Source organism: Macrosteles quadrilineatus, unplaced genomic scaffold, assembly GCF_028750875.1.
Source record: "Macrosteles quadrilineatus isolate MER2022 unplaced genomic scaffold, UCM_ALF_1.0 Scaffold_1__1_contigs__length_201487025, whole genome shotgun sequence".
In the NCBI taxonomy this organism is placed as follows: domain Eukaryota; kingdom Metazoa; phylum Arthropoda; class Insecta; order Hemiptera; family Cicadellidae; genus Macrosteles; species Macrosteles quadrilineatus.
Genome location: NW_026542594.1, coordinates 20,995,963 through 21,018,965, shown reverse-complemented (window position 1 = coordinate 21,018,965; position 23,003 = coordinate 20,995,963). Strand labels below are relative to the sequence as shown.

General features: G+C 36.1%; 1 protein-coding gene across 1 annotated transcript in view; it reads right to left on the bottom strand.

The window, feature by feature from the left end:
* LOC129004877 (elongation factor Tu, mitochondrial-like) overlaps positions 1–23,003 on the bottom strand; it is a 90,006-nt gene that overhangs the window by 4,657 nt on the left and 62,346 nt on the right. Inside the window, exon 11 of the mRNA XM_054433574.1 lies at positions 1,790–1,935. Coding sequence (XP_054289549.1) covers positions 1,790–1,935 — 146 coding nt within the window. The remainder of the gene's footprint in view (positions 1–1,789; positions 1,936–23,003) is intronic.

Here is a 23,003-nt window from a genome sequence, read left to right as displayed (position 1 = left end):
ATCCTAGTAACTTTAATGTTATTGAACATCACAGAACAGAACCAACTTGTTTAATTGAAACAGCTGTTATGATTCATTAATTCCATTTAAATATGAGTACTCATTAGGTTAACATGGGAAACTCCAGAGCCACTGGGGCGGAGCCCGAGAGTCCGATCAGAATAAAAACCACTCAGTTTTCCTATTTGATGCCTAAAGAATCAGTGTGCCAAATTTCAGCCTTCTAGGTAAGTGGGAAGTGGGAGAATTAGTGATGAGTGAGTGAGTGAGTCAGTCAGTCAGTCAGTCAGTCAGTCAGTCAGTGAGGGCTTTGCCTTTTATATATATAGATTAGTTTACACAATATCTTTTCTTCAATGAGTTCTCCACTTGACATGTTGCTTCTAGCCTATTACCATTTTAGGCCCTATAAAAATAATGCCTAGGTAAAGCTGTAGGCCTACTGATGCCAATAATAATTATTTATTTATGATGATGTAACAAATAATGTAAGTGTGAGGTTATTATACTAAGGAGGTTAGGAGGCAGGGAATGAATGATACATATTGCATGGTGGAAACATATTATTTTTATTTTCTTCTTGCTTGCAGTCCTGAAGCCGGTCCACAGGCCCTAAACTTGTGATATGTAAATTTATTTCTTAATGGTCTTTTTATATTAAGTTCCATTCAAATTTGTTGTAATTTAGCTACCGGCACCTATTTAGTTATTTAAACAGTTATTAAAATGAGAATGAATGTCTTGATAAAAAAAATATTTTCTTCTTTCTTGCAGTTGAGCCAATTCAAGTAAAAATTATGAAATAGGCAAGTAAAGCAGCTCACTGGTATTTCCAGCAGTTATTCTAATACATATGATTGAAAATAAATATTTTTTCACCTAAAATTCATATGTTAAGTATGAAATAGGCCTAATACCACATCAACAAAAATTTGTATTACACAAATGTGATACATTTTAATTATTGTTAATCCACTCAATTGACAATTATGAATAGAAAAATACCGTATTGCTTCGAATCGAGTTGCATCGAATCGAATCGAAAATCTTTTGAATCGAATCGTTGCTTCGAATCGAAAATTTTTTGCTGCTTCGCACACCCCTAGATGTCTACAAGGCTAGGTGATGTTAAATGATTTTGCCGCGAACGTAAGACGACAATAACATTTCTGTGACCGCGGGAGTTAATGTTAATGCCCCAGGAGATATTCATGATTTTTCCACGACCGCGAAAAACAGTGATGAAGTTACCGTAGTTCAGGAATATATTTTGGATTTCGCAGTGATCCCAGAAGATAAAATCCACCCGCCTGCTGGCGATCATCACAATATTACCTTGAGTTTGGCTTGACTGGCTAGCACACCTCTAGCCTATAATATTATTTTCATTTTGATTTTTATTGTTGTTAGATCTTCATAATGTTATATGGCAGTTTTTTAAATGTGCTTGGAAGGGTTTAAACTTAAATTGGCTAGTTGGAATGTATCATTGCTGTAACTTTTTAGTTTTTACAGTACATTTTTTTCTTTACTTGAAAAACATTCTATCTCAAAAATACTTAATGGAAGTATATAAAGACATGGGTTGGTGTAGTATAACAAATCCATTCAGAAAATTTGGCGAAACAATAAAAAAAAGGTATTAGTATTGAGAATTGATAATTTTTGATATCATTACATCACTAATTAAGATAATTATTTGTCTTATTAAGTGGCACGCAAATGGAACTAGTTGGGAAACATTGAACTTGATAATATAAAAAGAAAAATGAAAAACTTAATTACATACTTGGCGTCCTCTCCTGGCATCAACATTTCCTTGTTGGACAGTTTGATCTTTGCAGGAGAGTCCCATGTCTTGGAGAACATCAACAATGTGATGGCCTGTGTGATGGGTTTGGTACGGCCTCCTTCTTCTTTGGTCAACATGTACACCTGCACAAGTAATAAATAGTCTCAATAGATGTAGTGCAGAACATAGTGGAATAATTATTGAAGAAAAATTAAATATTTAAGCGTACGCTGATGAGAGTTAAAAACTGAAAATACAGTGGAATCTAATAAGAAACACAATAAAAGAATTGAAAATCTGGGTGTCCAGTGCCCCATCAAGATAAAATTTAAGGACAATTCAAGGTTTTCCAGGCTCAAAAATTTTAACTTTCTAGGATAAAGATTACCGCTCAAAAATAGCAAAACTTGCTTGTGTATACCTGCTTTGAAAACCTTATCAGCGAAATCCATGATACTTACTTTCCTGCAATCACAGGCACATCGGTGATCACATCTAATGATGATTACATTTTGTGTTTATTTTCTGTAGGATAGTTATACCGTTGTCCTCGCTGTGCCATCTAAATGAGCTTTGCTACTTGTTTGCTTTTTAGCAAATTTCCCTATAGCGAAATAGCTATTCCCGTAGGTGGCAAGGTAAGACCTGGAGCCGGGACCGGTATCCTTTTTATTTTCCAGTCCCCAGAGGCAAAAAACACTATTCCTTCAAATTTTTATACGTGTATATCTATACGTCTGTGAACGCGATAACTTGAGTAATTTTTGTCTGATTTTGATGAAATTTGGATTGAAGGTGTAAGTTGGGATAACCTTGAATGAGTTTGTGAACCAGCATGATTGGACCATGGGAACAGAGTTTTACAGGGGGTTTTATGGGGTAACAATAGGTTTTTCTCATTTTTGACCCTCAAAACACAAAATTTCCCAATTTCTCTCTGGACCATTTTAAAGAGTTAAAAAAAAAATTACATACCAAAGTGTTTTTGTACAATTATTGGTTACAGAGAAAATTCCAAAAATTGTAGGCTAAATTAAAATTGTCCATGTTATTTTTATACTAGAGAATATTTTTATGACATTTGGATTGAAGGTGTAAGGCGGGATAAACTTGAATGAGTTTGCGAACCAGCATGATCAGACCACAGGAACAGAGTTTTACAGGGGGTTTTATGGGGTAAAAACAGGGTTTTCTCATTTTTGACACAAAATTTCCCAATTTCTCTCTAGACCATTTTAAAGAGTAAAAAAACAACAAATAATTTAACATACCAAAGGGTTTTTGTACAGTTATTGGTTACAGAGAAAATTCCAAAAATTGTAAATTTAAAATTTCAATGTTATTTTTATACTAGAGAATATTGTAAAATGTTGTAGTTTGCTTGTTTATGAAAATATTTTGATCAAACTTGGCAAATTTATTTTTTTTATACTAAGCTACTAATATTTTACTAAAAAGACATACTTTATTAGCCTCCCTATAACAGCAAACCTAGGTACTCATTAAACCTGATGTTATTTAAATAGATTTAATTTATAAAATCAATTCAGGCAAATGGAAATTTGCTTAGTCTGCAGGTTTGCTGCGGGGCTGGGGTATTTTTTGTTAATGCCTGAACTTGTTATGTACTGTAACTTATTTATCTCCACCTGCCTTGGTCGGCATCAGTCCTGGAGTGGTTCGGAGTACGTGACTCGCCATCGGCCATGGGGATGACACACTGATACAACTATATGGCACGTTGTAAATCAACCAAGTCAATTCACACTTATGCACGAGTTTGGCCACATGTTATATTCCACAAATGGAAAATGCCCATTGCATACTACTTGAGTGGTAGACCCACTGAAGGTAGTTTGCTGTCAAATATTATTGTTGACGTGGTTCAAGAGGTGGGCAGAACAGTGTTAAATATTCGTGCACTTGTTTGTGACCAGGAAAACAACAATGTGAATACTGTCCGGGTTTCCACATTAGGGCCATTTCAAAGTAAAATGCCCCCGCTGCAGCAAACCTGCGAATTTCCATTTGCCTGGTTTGATTTTCAATTAATCTATTAAATTAACATTCATGTTTAACGAGTACCTAGGTTAGCTGCTACAGGGAAACTAATAAAGTATGTTTTTTTTTTTAAATATCAATACCTTAGAATGAAATAAATAAATTCGGCAAGTTTGATCAAAATTTCTCCACAATTTATACAACATTTTACAATATTCTCCATTAAAAGAACATGGGAATTTAAAATTAACATTTTTTTTTAATTTTCTCCGTAACCAATCACCGTACAAAAACACTTTGGTATACTAAATTATTAGTTTTTTTAAGCTCTTTATAAAGTTGTTATAAAGTGTTTCTGAGTTATAAATTTTTGAAAATCTAAAAATCGGCTGATTTTTTACGCGTTTGGAAATCTTTAAATACATCTAACTACAAAACCATTTAACTTAGAGAGTTCAAACTTTCACCATTATCTTTAGAATTTCAAGAGCTACAATTTGATATGTCACTTGACTATATTAGCTTAGTAATAAAAAATGTCTTAAAAAAACAAAAGAAGTTTTTTTGAAAAATCTTAAAATCGAAATGTTAAATTTTTGGGGGGAAAATAAGAGTGCATGTGCCAAATTTCATTATGGTACTCCTATGGGATCATATTTAAAAAAAAATACTACTGTGTAGTTAAACAGGTAAAATGAAGTTTTTATTGACTATAGATGCATGACGTAACATAGTACTGTAATCTTAATTAGGTTTGAGCAAAGAAAAATTTATTGCGAAAATACATAATTATAAAGAATGATCTGTATTATAGTGCAGTAAAATAAACTATACCTAATAATAATAACATATATTGGAGATATTGGCAATTAATAATGAGATGTATAATTAAATTTACAATTTCAACAAGGCCAATATATATATTTTTATATAAAATAATAACTACATTGAATACATTTTACCAATCAGTATGCTATATAGGCCTATGCCTGCCATTGTATTTTGTAGTATGATAGCTTGTGTTTTGTCTAAAAACCACTCTGAAAAAGAACTTACTATACAATTTCTCCATCCTCGTGGACCGTAAGTTATACTGCACATATATTTGGAAATATTTCTTAAACTATTTAAGCCACAAAATAGTTTGGATTATTGGTATAAATAGTTAACCTATTTTGTTAAGAAAGCATCTCTTATTAATAATGCATTTGATAGCAGACCATTAAGTTGTACTATGCAGTGTTGCTTTTGTCTGTGCTGCCCATAGCCTAAGCAGACTATAGGCCTAACTTGTGCATTTGAGAATTTGATTAAATTGAGGAAAGTCAAATAATATTTTATTGTCTTATCATTACTGCAGATTTGTTTTGTGCTGAATATTTCCTATGCTTAATTTTCTTTCAACATGAGGTAATTTTCTTTCAACATGAGGTTTTCTTCCTTCACCAAACAGAGTGAGCTTATTCAAGCTAGGCTTGAATCAATAAATAAACAAATCAATGCATTGAAAGAAATTCAGGTTGTGACTGCTTTAAACGAGCAGCAGATTGCTAAACTTAAACTCTTGTCTCAAAGTGCAATAAACAAACACTCAGAATTTGAGAGAATAGTAAATAAACTTTTTCAAACTACTCCCACTCCTGAAGATATTCAAGATGATAAAATTACTTCACTGCAAGAAAAATTTTTGGATTATTTTGTTGGGATTCAGTCAAACTGTAGTTTGTTACTTCCACCAGTTAAGCTTGAAGAGTCAGGCCTAAATGACTCTACTTCCGAGGTCGGCCCTACTACTCCTGCAGTTAATCTGACTGTGAAATTGCCGCAAATCAAACTGCCAACATTCTCTGGCAATCCTGAGCAATGGGTCTCATTTCATGGCCTGTTTGAAAGTACTGTACATAATAATAAAACAATTTCTAATGTCGAGAAATTCTCATATCTCATAAGCTGTCTTTCAGATGAACCTTTGAACTTATTTAAGTCTATGCCACTAAATAGTGCTAATTATGTAATTAATTGCTTGGCAAACCCTGCTTAAGAGGTACCACAATACAAGGCTCTTGATTTCATTACATTCTACTAACATCTTGGACCTACCGCAGCTTACTAAGCCTAATGTTAAACAACTTAAGAATTTTATTTCAATTTTTAATGGAAATCAGCAAGCTCTTAAAGCACTTGGCCATAACATAACTGATGAAAACCTGATCTTAAGTACACATATTTTGAGAAAGCTTGATTCCGCTATGCGTTCAGATTTTGAACAAAAACGAGATGACTCAAAACAGGTTCCTTCTGTCACAAAAATAATAAACTTTCTGGAAAATGAGTGTTACAACAGAGAGGTGGCTAACTTAGGCTCGACCTCACATGCTAATTCTTCCCTTCAGTTAAAAAACTATGGAAGTTGTAAGAACATGCCTTATCTAGGTAGGCAAACCACTAGTCCCAAGCCAAGCAAAGTTGTAATGCTTTCTTCTAATGACAATGAACAAGCTCATACTTGTGCTTACTGCAATGGAGCATCGCATAACATTTTTCGCTGTGATATTTTTGGTGCCTAATCACCACATGATAGGTTCAACTTCATTAAGAACAATAGCCTATGTGTTAATTGTTTAAGACGACATTTCTTAGGCTCATGTAAGTCATCCAGAGGCTCATGTAAGTCATCCAGTTCGTGTCGAGTTTGTTTTAAGCAACACCTTACGCTACTGCATTTTTACAAAACGGACCAGCCTATAATGAAAAAATCTGTTAAGCCCTCGAATAAGACTCAGGCCAATTCAACAGGCATGCTTACCCCTGTTATTTTTTGGGCTAAGGCTCTCATGCAGCATATATGGTCACTAGACCTAGATTGCGATACCACTCTTCCTAGTGATATTATCGACAGATGGTCAACTTTTGTCAACGAACTTCATGAGATTGAAAATTTGGAGATTGGCAGGTACATGTCTCTGAGTGATGCGGTTAATATTCAGTTGCATGGATTTTCAGATGCAAGTGAACTCGGTTTTGCTGGATGTGTTTATCTACGAACTGAGAACACGCAATGCAGTATATCTGTCAACTTATTAATAGCCAAGTCACGTGTGGCACCCCTGAAACGTATCACGATTCCTCGCCTTGAACTGTGCGGAGCACATATTTTAGCCAAACTGTTACACTACTGTGTTGATCAACTCTCAGACCGCTACAAGATAGATTCTGTTACCGCTTGGAGCGACTCCACTATGGCTCTTTCATGGATTCACACCCCTTCTCATCGTTTGAAGTTATATGTTGCAAATCGTGTTGCACAGATTCAAGAATTGACCCCTTCCTGCATATGGAAACACATTTCTACTCTTGAAAACCCCGCTGATGTTGCCTCTAGGGGATTAACCCCATCTCTTCTTATTCATAACAAGCTCTGGTGGTCTGGACCCACATGGCTTAAGAGTTCCTTTGATTCATGGCCAAAACCATCGAGTTATCTTCCCGAAGAGGAACTCCCAGAGATCAAAACCACAACACTCAATCTTCTTACGACAGCTTAAGATCAAGATCTGAAGTTTATCAATAAATTCTCTTCATGGACTAAACTACTTCATGTCATGGGCTACGTTTTACGTTTTATTTCCTGCTTGAAAACTAAGCAAAGGATTACTCATTCTCTCACACTTGAAGAGTTAGAAGTATCGAACAAACGGATTTGTTGGCTTGTTCAAAGAGTGAGTTTCTCTGAGGATATTAATTCCCTGTCAAAGAAGAATGTGTGTTCTTCTCGCATTCAACGCCTTTCACCGTTTCTGGATGATGAAGGTTTGTTAAGAGTTGGAGGACGACTGAAACATTCTGAGTTGCCGTACAGTGCCAAGCATCAAATTATCTTACCAAAGGATCATTTTGTTGTAAATTTGATAATTGATTATCATCATCGCATCTTTCTTCACTGTAGACCAACACAACTCCAAGCTGTTCTTCGTGAGAAATATTGGATACTTTCTGCTCGTAGTATCATACGCTCCAGGATTTTAAAATGCTTAAGATGTTTCAGAATGAACCCTAAGCCAAACACACCATTGATGGGAGACTTACCTTCCCCAAGAGTGGTAGCAACCCGACCTTTTAATGTTACTGGAGTCGACTATGCTGGACCATTTACAGTGAAATTTTATGTCCTAAAAAGGCTTCAGCCTATTAAAGTTTATCTTTGTCTATTTGTCTGCTTTGCAACGAAAGCCGTACACTTAGAAGTTGTGTCGGATTTGTCCTCAGAAGCTTACATAGCAGCTCTTACACGTTTTATTTCCAGACGTGGTTCAGTGAAGGAAATTCATAGTGATTGTGGAACCAATTTTGTCGGAGCAGCTGCTGCACTTCACAAATGTTTTAACAACCTCCTTTGCAATCCAGTTACAAGATACAACGGTACTCACCGTTTTGCCGAAGAAAACAACATTTCTTTCAAATTTCTGCCTCCACACGTGCCTCATCAAGGTGGCCTGTGGGAACGAGCTGTTAGAAGTGCTAAGCATCACCTTCATCGAGTAATCGGTGGCCAAATCCTGACTTATGAGGAATTCATAACTCTCGTGTCACGTGTCGAAGCAATATTAAATTCAAGACCGCTTACCCCTCTCTCTGGAGATCCGAATGATTTAGAGCCTCTAACCCCAGGACACTTCTTAACTGGTGGACCTCTGAAATCCATGGTTGAACCTCAATATGATGAAACTTCTTGTAACCGCTTGAGGAGATGGCAATTAGTTCAGGCATTCTCTCAACACATCTGGACTCGATGGTCACAAGAGTATCTGCATACTCTACAGCATCGCTCTAAGTGGACGAGTAAAACAGAGAACCTCAAGATTGGTGACCTTGTTGTTATGCATGAGCCTAACACTCCTCCCCTACAATGGAAACTTGCAAGAATCACCGCAGTATCTCCAGGAGCAGACGGTATTGTACAGTGGTCCATCTACGCACCGCTACGGGGAACTTCAGCCGGCCAGCCGTCAAAGTTTCCCTTCTTCCTACCAATCCTAAGCATTCCCTTTCACCCCCTTTCAATTTATTTTCATTTGTCATTTCCCATTTTTCAGTTTTTTCATTGAACCAGGTTGGTTCAAGGGGGGCGATATGTTGGATATTTTAAGTTTCATGATTTTAAAATCAAACAATTCCTTATTTATATTTTTCCGTTTTTAAACAAAACCTAGGCCAAGTATTTTTCCGCTATTCAGCCGCTCTTTGCGATAACGAAAGGTATGCGGCCTTTGCCCTCAACGCTGATATCCTTCCAAACAAGGCAGGCCACTGTCGTCCGCCGTTGAATTATCACCATATTTTCTATCGTATATCCGCATCATCTTTTAAACATCCCACAATTTTTACCTTTTTTACTTTAAATTAATCAGTCTGAATTTCTACAGTGCTAATAGAAGTGACAATAGTTTTGTTTTTATCCCAAGAAGAAATTATTTTTTGTTCATTTAACGGACAATTGTAATAGTGCAAGTAGTTCAACGTGTACATGGACAGTCCTCGTCGACGCCGCCATTGCCCAGTGCTTCAAGTCAGGTGGGGTACCCCAGACCAAACATCTCGTCAGCTTCACTAAGGTCTGTGACAGTAATTCAACATTGTTTAACACTTTAAAATTAGCCTAATTAAGACTGATTAATTTCATTCTAAGTACATATATTTTTCTTATTATACCAAACAGTTATTTTAAAGTGATAGCCTAAAATGAAAAATACATTATTGTATTCAAAGAACATAACAATTAATTTACTGATTATAAAGTGGTACTGTGGTAAGAATATCAATGACTTTTTTATGAATCATTTGCTGCAAAATACAATGGCATAGGCCTATGTAGCCTACTGATTGGTAAAATGTATGCAATGTAGTTATTATTTTATTAGTATTATTAATATAGTTTATTTTACTGCACTATAATACACATCTTTCTTTATAATTATGTATTTTCACAATACATTTTTCCTTGCTCAAACCTATTAAGATTACAGTACTATGTTACGTCATGCATCTATAGTCAATAAAAACTTGTGTTCAATTTACCTGTTTAACTACAACTACACGGTAGTATTTTTTTTAATATGATACCATAGGAGTACCATGATGAAATTAGGCACAGGCACTCTAATAAAAAGTACAAAAAACATATTTTTCCCCAAAAAAATTAACATTTTGATTTTAAGATATTTAAATTGAATTAATGAATCTTAACAGCTGTTTCAATTAAACAAGTTGGTTCTGTTCTATGATGTTCAATAGCATTAAAGTTACAAGGATTAACAACAGGGTGCAGCACTATTATTTCTTTTACATTTATGACAACAGCTAATTTGCAACCAAAAGGTGAGTGAGCGTAGCGAACGAACTTCAACCTTGAGGCGAGTTAGCGTAGCGAACGAACTTCAACCAAAAAGTGAGTGAGCGTAGCAAACGAACTTCAACCAAAAAGTGAGTGAGCGTAGCGAACAAACTTCAACCAGTACGTCAGGACGTGATTGAGCCATGCGAACGAGATCATCTTGAAAATTAAGAAGTTAAACGGGGCAAAGCCCGCGGGTTACTGCTAGTCTATTATACTATTAAAGTGATACAATCAAATTTTATGTAGACGGTTAAGGTCATTTACCAAATAAAAATATAGGTATATGGTATATCAAAATGAAGCTTAGAGTATGTAGATTTGCCGAAAAGTATTGATATGGACGAACTCCCTAAGGGCTCTGCCCCACAGGCTGATTTCCAAAGGGCTACGCCTTGCATGTTTTGGAAGTTAACGTTATTATATTAATTAAGTGAACAACACAGCTGGCCAATACAATTGACAATATTGTTTGTTTGTTTACATTTTTGTTTACTTATTTTATTATTAATTTTTAAGTTCTTAAAAGAGGTGCGGTGAATGGACAGTGAAGCTATTTCTAGTTGTTTGATACAAGTGAGTGATTGAAGGTGTTCGAAACACGATGAATATGAGATTAACAAGCCATGTGTGTTGTTCATTCCAAGAGGTTGTCGCCGATCTTTAACAGTGAAAGAGAGCGGCGAGTTCAGGTACAGCACAACCGTACCCAACTCGGCCACCTTAGGACGTAAGGTATGAAGGTGCCACTGCTTTTAACATCCTTTCAGATGACAATTTCTTGAACTTGGGCCCTTTAATTGAAATAAAAAGTCAAAGTTGATTGAATTAATTTAATGGTGGCTTCTGTACACCCGTGAATTTGCAGGTAGAACCTCTTGTCCTTTCTTAAAATATGGGGTTCACATAAATAAAAACATGGTTGAATTTTACTTGTAATCTTGAACTCAGATGCATGGTATTTAAATTGTACAAATTGTTTTGAATAATAATTTGTTAAGCCAATGAATAAATTTTGATTAAGAATTATATATATGTTGAGACAATATGGTTTTATTAATATTAACCCTTTGCGGTCGTATTTATCGTTCTATTTTCCGTCCCTACAGATCGGCAAGGCCACACTTAGTGGCCCTCTCATTTTGTCTAATGACGCGACATTGTCATCGCTGAACGTAGCCCCGCAGCTCGGGCCGGCCACGCGTAGTGGCCCTCTACGCGTGTCCTGTTCAGCTCGGACCGGCCACGCTTAGTGGCCTCCTGTTTCTCTTCATAATATTTAGGATTGTAATTTTGTTAGCGATTCTCTCTGCTTGGGAGGTGCTGCGCTCTCTGGACAATCATCGGAACTATCTGGAGACAACAAAAAGCCTTTGGTTTCGTAGGTTATAACCATATTGGCACGTGTTTCCTTAGTGAGTAATCAGCTTGTACTGTGCAACAGTCGTTTTAATGGCTTTAAATTTTTAATAAATTGATATTTATGATTTATAAATGGCCTCTAATAGAGACTTAACATCCGATACTATACGGGATTTATTACAAGTCGACGAAGATGACGATCTTTCCATGTTGTTTGAGATCGAAGGTGTAGAGGAAGATCAGCAAGTAGGGGTTGAGGGTGGTGACGAAAATATTGAATGTACTTTTAGTGATATTGACAGTCAACATGACAGTGATGTGGATTTTGAATTAAGCGATAATGATATAGAAGGAAATGCGAACATTGATAGTGAACTAGAAGACAATATTAGCGAAGTTAACGAGGGTGAACACGATCAACATGTAGCTGATGTTGAAGAAGCTGCTGCAGCTGACGTATGGCGAGAGTGGCAGGATGATGATGTAAGTTTCCGTGAATTTCAATATAAAGCTTTGAGTGGATTCAAACAACCACCAAATTTTGATCGAAACTCAGAAATTGAGTATTTCAAACTATTTTTCACTGATGAATTGTTAGAAGAGATTGTTAATGAAAGTAACAGATATGCTCAAGATAAAATAAATAAAATGAGACCCTTACCAAAAAAATCCATGTGGTGGACATGGAAGGATATTACTGTAGTAGAGTTCAAGGCATTTCTGGGGATCATAATTAATATGGGCATGCACCCAAAGCCTGATATCGACGACTATTTTTCGACCGATTGGTTGGAAAACCAACCTTTTTTTAAAGACATATTTTCCAAAGAGAGATTTTTACAAATTTTTTTGGAATTTACACCTTTCTACACCTCCAACCAGACCAATATTAGGTGCAATCTCTCGCTCTGCTAAAGTGAAACATGTTGTTAATTATCTTGACATGAAGTTTAGAGAATATTACTGTCCAGGCAGCAAAGTTAGCGTAGATGAGAGTACTGTAGGGTTTAAAGGAAAAGTATTATTTAAATGTTATAATAAGGATAAGCCTCAAAAGTGGCACATTAAGGTCTATGTTCTGTCTGACTCGAGTAATGGTTATGTGTGTGCAATAGAACCATATCTGGGGCAAACAACAAACAACCTACTTGTTAGGCCAGATTTACTGACAACAACTCGAGTTGTGTTGACTCTTGTTGACAGAGTTGGACAGTCTATAGGAAGTGTTGAAGGGTTGCACGTATTTACCGACCGGTTTTACTCTAGCCCAGAATTAGCCGAGGTTCTGTACGAAAAAAAAGTTCACTTTACTGGAACGTTAGATAGGAAACGAAAAGGGCTACCTCTAGCAGTTAAGAAAAAGAAAAAATTGAAAAAAGGCGATATCAACGCATTTAGAAAAGGTGACCATCTATCTGTAATACAATGGAAAGATAAAAGGGAAGTATTAATAATAACTTATTAATGATAACTTCTTTGTATGACAACTCGGTGGAAGAAGTAAAGAGATTCGTTAAGGGTGGAAATCAAGAAGTTGTTCAGAAACCTACAGCTGTTTGCAGATATAACGAAAACATGGGTGGCGTAGACGTAGCAGACCATTACATAGCTACTTATTCATTCGCCAGAAAATCAATAAAATGGTGGCGTAAAATATTTTTTTGGCTAATTGAAGTTGCTGTTGTGAATGGATTCATAATTTACAACAACAACCGAGACCCTGGCAGACCAGCTGTGCGTCAAAAGATGTTCCGTAAACAACTTGTGAATCAGCTAGTGGGTGATGTAAGAAACACAAGCAGAAAACGTGGACGCCCATCATATGTCACTGAAGGAGACCGCCTGGATGGAAAAACACACTTCATTTATGAGCTGGAGGGAACTTCGAAGAAGGACTGTGCTGTTTGTACAAATAGAGCAGCTGGACAATGTAAACGAACCAGATTTTACTGCAAGACCTGTGAGAATAAACCTGGCTTACACCCAGGAGACTGTTTTCACCGATATCACACACTGAAGAAATACAAACTGGTCTAAATCAACTCAAGTAATGTGATGTCTAATTATTTGTATATGCATTGTAAGTCTTTATTTAATACATGTGTAAATTTTATCCTTCAACTACTAATTTTGTATCCTTAATTTTTTTATCCTTCATTTGTAAATTTTAGGCAATAATGATTTAATTTTAGTTTTGTATAGTTTTTTGCAGTTATTTTAACGGTTTTTATCCAATATACTTCTTAATATTATTTTGTTTAGGTACCAAGATTTAAAAGTAATATTATATACTGTCTATGTTCTTTCTACTTTCCACTAAAGTTATAATAAAGCTGGTAATTTGCATAATACTGTATGATAATCGTATAACTTGTCAAAAATATTTTGATTTGTATTTTTTTTTTAATATTTCATTGCAAATGAACCATTTTCATTGTTTTTTAATCAGTTTCAACCATAAAAGATACTTTGCTTTTTTATTTTATTGGAGACTAGCTGTAACCCGCGGGCTTTGCCCCGTTTAACTTCTTAATTTTCAAGATTATCTCGTTCGCATGGCTCAATCACGTCCTGGTTGAAGTTTGTTCGCTACGCTCACTCACCTTTAGGTTGGAGCTCGTTCGCTACGCTCACTCACCTTTAGGTTGGAGCTCGTTCGCTACGCTCACTCACCTTTAGAATGGAGCTCGTTCGCTACGCTAACTCGCCTCCAGGTTGAAGTTCGTTCGCTACGCTCACTCACCTTTTGGTTGCAAATTAGCTGTTGTCATAAATGTAAAAGAAATAATAGTGCTGCACCCTGTTGGTAATCCTTGTAACTTTAATGCTATTGAACATCATAGAACAGAACCAACTTGTTTAATTGAAACAGCTGTTAAGATTCAATAATTCCATTTCTCATAAGGTTAACATGGGAAACTCCAGAGCCACTGGGGCGGAGCCCGAAAGGATTTTTGAAATAAGAATATGCCTATATGTTAATCGGGAATGTGAGCTATCATCATGCCAAATTTCAGCCCAATCCGACCAGTATTTTTCGAGTTTACTTTTCCCATACACACATACACACATACAGCAACCACCTCTTTTTTATAGTAGTATAGATTATTAATAATTTAATTGTTATAAACGTTTTAATATTTGAGTAATTAAGTTGTTATTAAATACGAGTGTACATAATTGAATCCTAATGATGACTGACTTTACAGTCATATGTTAGTTAAACTTCAGTGTTTTGGAGTTGAAATGCTCGCCACACGGTATTTAAATCCAAGCGCAAGACGTAAACAAGAGAAGTAATAATGGCGGCCAAACCATGGAAGGAGGCGGGGCCACTACAAGTGGCCCTGCCGAGCTATTGGCGCGTCGCTTCGTATATATATTACAACTTGTCAGGTCACGGATCTTGTGGCCACACGTAGTGGCCCTCCGACCGCTAAGGGTTAACAATGAACATGAATAAATATTAAAAAGATAACAAGATTTACATTTACAAACATTAATATATATATATATATATACAAATTTGAACGAATGGTGTTTTTGGCCTCTGAGGACATCAAAATGAATAAGTAAATCGGTCCCGGGCCTAGGTACCCCATGAGACCTTACCATGAGACCTATGGTAATAGCTACTTCTCTATAGGGAAATTCGCTAACAAAATAGTCAAATTAAAATAGGTAAATAAATAATACCCCCGCCGCAGCAAACCTGCCGACTAAGCGAATTTCCATTTGTCTGAATTGATTTTCAGTTAAATATATTTTAATAACAAATTAGGTTTAACGAGTACCTAGGTTTGCTGCCTCAAGGAAACTAATAAAGTGTGTTTTTGAATAAAATATTGATAGCTTAGTACAAAATAAATAAATTTGCCAAGTTTGATCAAAATATATCCATAAACATGCAAACTACAACATTTGACAATATTCTCCATAAGAATAACATGGGAATTTTTAATTTACAAATTTTTTAATTTTCTCCGTTACTAATAATGGAACAAAAATACTTTTATATACTAAATTATTTGTTTTTTTAAGCTCTTTAAAAAGGTCTAAAGAGAAATCGGGAAATTTTTTGTTTTGAGGGTCAAAAGTGAGAAAAACCAATTTTTACCCCATAAAACCCCCCGTAAAGCCCCGTTTCCATGGTCCGATCGTGCTGGTTCGCGAACTCATTCAAGTTTATCCCACTTTACACCTTTAAACCAAATTTCATCAAAATCGGACAAAAATTACTCAAGTTATCGCGTTCACGGACGTATATATATATATATATATATAAGTCTATATACATATATAAAAATTTGAACGAATGGTGTTTTTGGCCTCTGGGGACATCAAAATGAAAAAGTAAATCGGTCCCGGGTCTAGGTCTTACCGTGCCACCTACGGTAATAGCTACTTCCCTATAGGGAAATTCGCTAAAAGTTATCGCGTTCACGGACGTATATATATATATATATATATATATATATAAGTCTATATATATATATATAAGTCTATATATATATATATATAAGTCTATATATATATATATATAAGTCAATATATATATATATATATATACATATATAAAAATTTGAACGAATGGTGTTTTTGGCCTCTGGGGACATCAAAATGAAAAAGTAAATCGGTCCCGGGTCTAGGTCTTACCGTGCCACCTACGGTAATAGCTACTTCCCTATAGGGAAATTCGCTAATAACGTATTATATCACAAAATGTCCAACTTGTTAGGCCTACATAGTTTAGTCTTGATTGAATGCATATAAATTTTATTTATTTTTTTCTTAAATTGTCTCTAAAATTAATATCAATGACTAAATTTTAGTGTATTCGGACTTGAGATTGGCGTAATAACATGATGGAGTAGTTAGTATTTTCGCGATCAGGATGCGTAAAATTGTATTTTATATCATATCGTAACTTTATAATATTGCAATTTTCACTTGTAAACTTGATGTTGTTCCTGTATGTTTAATGCTTTTAAATTTTACCTTTATTTATTGGTTAAGATATAGCCTAGACAATTTATTGTTGAACGAAATTAAATGACGGTTTTAGGATTTATTTGTGTAAATAACTATGATGTAAGTATCTATGTAAATGTGAATAACTATGTTAAGGTAAGGCCATTTTTCACAATTATATTTTATTGCACACTTTAAAATTATATGGTTGTAATTATTTCAGCGATTAATTGTTTATGGTATGTAATAAAACAGTTTTCGTAATTTATAAAATGTGTCTCTTTGTAATATTATTTTAACTATTAAGGGCGCGCTTTACCCCTGACGCGCAACCGAATGCAAGGGTTTGCAAGATTTCTCTTTTCACCTGCTACATTGAAGATAGAATCAAATTTAAGGTCTCATATTAAAGAGGATGAAATTTTCTATAGTTCTGCGTTTCTATATTTCAATTATCTTTATTACACACCTTATAAACTTGAGTTTTATTACAAGAAAAAAGGGCCTTTTCGACTAGCCGTAACTTATTTAAAAAACGTTATTTGAAAATTTTAAAAACGCAGAACTATAGATTGGTCTTTTTACTACTATAATCCGTTTAGAGTAGCTATCATTATTGGTTAATTCGAAAAGAGTAATCTTGGAAACCTCTGCAAATTAAAAATTACCACTGTGCGGTGCCGGCGTCTAGCGGCAGCTCGGGGAAGCTCGCCGGAAATCCCCCTCTCAGCACCGCTTCTCACCCCTCCAATGCTTGATCCACGTGTTTCCATCTGTCAAACCCGGCGCTACTCTACCTCTGTGTTTAATGCCTGCAGTACACTATCGCCGAATGTAGGCGAACTTAAGGCCCCTATTACACGAGGTAGCCTGGCGACGTCGCCAGCGACCAAACTGGCTACTCAGCTTGTCATGGGGCATTGATTCTTATGGATGTTATTACACGAGGATAGCCAGCGACGCAGCCACACTTTGGCGACCGACTGGCTACCGAGCCCCGTCGCCACTGTGGTAGCCACTGGCTACCCATATTGGCGACGCTGCGTTGTAGCATATGGAGCTTATTACACTAGGTCGCCAGTATCACGTCGCCACTCGGTCAGTTCATATCACGGGGGTACTTGCACACTGTTGTGCTGTGTGTTGTGAGACCTAACAACTCAAAGAAACTAGATTGTGACATACGAAAATAATTGAAAAATTTTGTATTGTCCGCACAGAGCTCATCAAAAAGGGCGTAATATAACCCTTTTGATTCTCTTGCACTAAGCATTGGATGAACGTACATTTTTCTCTTCCTTTGCCTCCTTTTCTTCAGAAGTAACAGAAGGAGAAGATACTTATAATCACTCATTATTCACTGTAAACACCGCTCATAACAAGTACAAGTGCAAGACAAGCACTCACAACAACGGCGCCACGGCGGTAAAATTCTGGCTACTCAACTGGCTACTCAACTGGTTATAGGTTTGGTCGCCAGGCTACCTCGTGTAATAGGGGCCTAAGACGAGCGCGATAGTGTACTCGGTGTGCTCGTGTACATTTGGGGTAGTTCGCATCGCCAACATTCGTGTTCGGGTGCGCTCGCTTTTTTGGCAGTCTCCCGTCACGAATCAAAGGAGACGAACTAGGACGAATGCCGATCGCAGACGGGCACGAACACAGCCAGTACACACTCGCTGTCATTCGTAGTCATGGACACTCTTTCTACAGTATTTACTGCAGCGGTGGTGTATACTTTTAGTTTTTGTTAATCAATTATTTACTACTAGATCTTATACAGATAAATTGTACAAAGTATGGAGTGTTCTAATGAGGAATCACTGTTATTTTTGGAACTATACCGTAGTGAGCCTGTTCTGTGGCCGTGGGATGATTTAATTGCATAGCCTATATACATAAATAAAGTATCGCTTAAGAAAACAAACATTTTAATAAAAAAAATTGGCATTAATTTTACATTACGAAGCCACAGAGAAGTAAGAAACATAGGATACATTCAAGTGGTGTCTAACTCAAACTACTGTAACGGAAATCATAGAATTTCCTCTATAATTTTCTAGAATAGTCTTTGACGTTAGCGGTTTGGGGTTTGGTGCGAATGTTTTGCCACGAATACGCAATATTGGACTCAACACAGTTCGGCCGAAGTTAGCCGATAGTGTACTTGGTTAGTTCGGGATCGTTTCGGCATTCGTCAACATTCGCGGTCGCAAACTAACGCGAACATTCGGCGAAACATTCGGGCGAATGTTTGGCGATAGTGTACTGGTAGCATAACTGTGTTTGTGAAGTTTAGAGATAGTTAAAAGTGAGTTTTTAAATGCCTGGAACTTCAAGGAAAACTCGTGTCAAACGACATTTGACACTTTCCACTAAAAGGAAAAGGTCTACAGCGAAGAATCTTGATAAGTGGTGGGAAAGAAAGAGAAATATTTGGTGAGTGGTTTGTTATATTATTGTTATTATTATTGTTAATTATGTTTAGGAATCAATATAAGCCAATTAATAAGCAGATAAAATAAGTACCGTAACTGTCTTTATAGGTTTGAAGGTCATTGTCAAAATAAGGCGAACTTATGACAAATAAGGCAACAACTGTTATAAGGGTTATACCTACCAACAGACTGTCATTGTTTTGTTTATAATCCATAGCAAAAATCTATACAATCTATATCAGCTAGTACTTTGTGCAGTGAAATATAGTAATAAACAATGTACAAATAAATCTTAGATCTGTGTGTACCGGATAAGTAAATAACAGGGGGCCATTGTTAAAAATCAAATTATTAGTACCAGTTGTTTATACTCAATACAATAAACGCGCGGGCAATTTTTTAAATGTGTTTTAGATTACCATAAGCGGGATATAATCATTAAAAGGTTTAAAAAAGGTAACCTAATCATTATTTAAACTACCAATTTTTTTTCAGCCTAGTATCTGCAAGCGCAGGGGTGCCCACAAGGGGGGGCTGTGACGCAGACTGCGTCATTGAAATTCTTGGGGGGGGGGGCTAAAGCTAATTGCAACAGTGTTCAACGTGACAACAATCCAAAATATATTACGAAGTCGCCGTAATAGTTATATTATTTAATTAAATTAGTTAAAATAGGATTTTAGGATAGTTTAGGATTCGTGTAGAAAGTTATTATTTAAGATTAGCAAGTCGTGAGATCTAAGAGAAAGGGCACGGAATGGCTCAACTGCTGCGATAGATAATAGATAACACGTGGTACAGACACGTCCAGCTACACCGCGAGTTAGCACAAACCGCTTTGTTGACATAAAGCTCGTTAAAATACAATCAAGTAGCAAGTAGCATAGGTTACAATACTTTGAACTTATCTGTAGATACTCGATTACCTGAGTTAATAGGGAGAGGGGGGGGGGGTAATGAAAAATACGGTTAATCCAATATAGTATAAAAACAGATGACAAACTCATTAAAACGCTGTAAACAGCCATTAACGTCACGATTTGCATTTTTATAAACGAAATTCAATGTTGCACAATCATTATTATTGTATATAAAAAATAAAATAGTAATCAAGATACTGTAATAATATAAATTAACAAAATTGAAATACTGTTTGTTTGTAGTTTGGACACCTCATGGTTTGTCAGTGGAGAAGATCATGAGAGACGATGAGTTCTGGAGGAAGAATATGGAAAATCCACTAACTGACTTCTATTTCAAATGCATTCTGCCAGAACTTATTGATCCCAGATACCCAAGAGGGCTACCCATCAGAGATAGGATATAAATTCTATTAGGGTCTATATCCGAGATTTAATTCATCAAATCATCAAAATCTATAATCCATAATCAACTCAATCATCAAATCCTTATTAATAAATATATTTTCAAATAATTTTATAATCCTACCGAGTTTTTAAATAGTTGCCATGTAATCCAGGATGTGGACTAGGGTCCTGTTGGAAAATAAAATAATATTAGGTACCCTTTATGTATTTGTTGTGTATACTTTGCATATAGTGAAGGACAAATTATAATGTGTATTTGTACGTCATGTACACAAATTTCCTTTTTTTACTGCCAATGTCCATAATTTTAAGATGTCTAATGGTGTAGAAAAAAAGTAATAATTTTGAATAACAAACATAGCTTACTTCGCTACATTCTACCATAGATGAAACAAACTTGTTGCTTAGTCTATGATTATACTGTACGCGACATTGGAGCGCTTACACCCAGTAGTAGCCTAGTTTGAGTTGTGTGGTTGTGTTGATGCGACGAGGCAAGGCTACCGAAAAGCGCTGGTCTACTGTGGCCGTGGCTGGCAGTGAGTGGTGCGCGGGCGGGCGCGACTGCGCGTGCGAGAGCCATCTCAGTCTCAAGCGCTGTGCAGCCCGGAGTTCGTTGCTTGCCAGTTGCGGCCATCTTGCCATTTCCCCTCTCGCCGCATCGCTCCTAGCGCTCCCAACTCATAACGGCGTAACTGGCGTTAGCAACAACGATCGCAGGATTTCTACTGCGGGTAAAGCGCGCCCTTAAGCTCAATAATTAACCATAACCGAGCACTTATCGGACCCTTTACTGTAATAATATATTACCGTACATCATAGTAAAGTATACATTTTTAATATTCTTTAGCTATGTGATTATAAGTTATAGAGTGTCGGTAACGCAGTACGGTGTGAGACAACGTACTGTGTTTAACCCACGACAGTGCTGCAAACCGCGGACGGCCTGCGCAATACATCGTGCAGGCCCTATTGCATACGCCTTACGTTTTTTGTTTTAAATCTTACAAGTATTTATTTTCTCAACATATTTATAAATTATTTTATACTTTTTAGTCTTTAATGTGTAAATATGTTAAATCTATTTTATATGGCCTGTTAATACATAACCAAAACCTTATTATCTGTAATCAGATATTTGATCTTTACTTTGAAATGCTTGTTTTATATTTTTGGAATATCTCGGGAACAGAACCTGTACCTCTTAACTTCTGCTCTTCTAACTGTCAAATTTAAGTATTTATAGCTGACTTAAATTAATTGATATTATATATATATTCTTTCAAAATGTAAACATGGAAAATTTGGTAGTACATGGGGCGTAGCCCAAGGGAAATATGAAAATTAAATGATATAATATTGCATTGTCATCCATTTGTGAGCTATGTTTCAAGTCTGTAGCTCATCGAAAACTTGGTTTAAAATTTATATCAAAATTTGTAAGAAAGCGAGCTAATAAAAACAAGCCCATGGGGCGTAGCCCAAGGGAAATATAAAAATTAAATTATATAATATTGCATTGTCATCCATTTGTGAGCTATGTTTCAAGTTTCAAGTCTCTAGCTCATTGGGAAGTTAGTATAAAATTGATTGCAAAATTTGTACCGGACAAGAAAGCGAGCTAATAAAAACGTTTAAAAAAAATATCACAGATGTTGAAATATAGCTAAGTTTGAAGTAAGCTCAAGACGAAAGTACCGATGGTGTGACAAAAAAATGGTGTCGGTAGGCCTACTATTTACAAGGACAAAAATATATGCTTCACCTTTTTTAAAGTATAATTTTATTTAAAGCAAACGAAATAGGGTTTTACAAGGTTGTTTTATTTTACAGGTAAGCTGGTTGAACCATAGACTAAACAACACGAGTAGTCTCCTCATCCCATTGTAAGGTACCAAATTTTAAGGGGGGTAAAAACGTACTACGAATAAATGAACACCAGAACTTACCCGATTTTCAACCACAATAGCCTACTCCTAGGCCTATGTGTTGGCCATAGCTTGGGCTATGGGCCAAAGAACGTAGGCCTATTTTTATTTACAGTGAAGTACACAAACACATCCACAACTACATATTTATCCATATTAGCACTCCACTTTATCAAATAAAGCTAAACTGGCCGATTTTACAGGTATTTAACGCCGCCGACGACATAACCCCAAACTAGTGTTTATTTGTTGACAGACGACAGACGAAACTAGACCAGCTCAACAAGTGAATTCGATCAGCTGTTGTCTAGTAGTACTTGAGTTCGCCGCTTGAGCGCGTAAGCCTCGAGCGGGCAGGAACGAAGGATTTTGCTCCAAGACAGGATTATTCGTTCACACGCCGTCTACGAAGTAACATCGTCGTTACAAGACTACTTACGCATTCCCGCCGATCGCCGATATTACGAAGGTTAGCTATTCTAATAGTTAGACCATTTCTACATTTTACTTTATTTTCGTTTAACGCACGCATTCTCGTTTTACGACTATTCTCGTTTCAGAACTCGATCTTAAACCTCTAAATTCTAATAACTTCGTTTTCGCCGACCTGCATAAAACCCGCCAGTCCCTGCCTGCCAGTGACTAGCGGAGGATTATCTTAAGTTTGGTTTTGAATCAATTGGCTACGAAATTACGTTTATTCTGTTCGTTTTAACGATTAATTATTATTTAGATTATTTTTAGAATTCAACGTTTTAATACCCCGAGACTTGTCATTTGAGTTCTAAACCC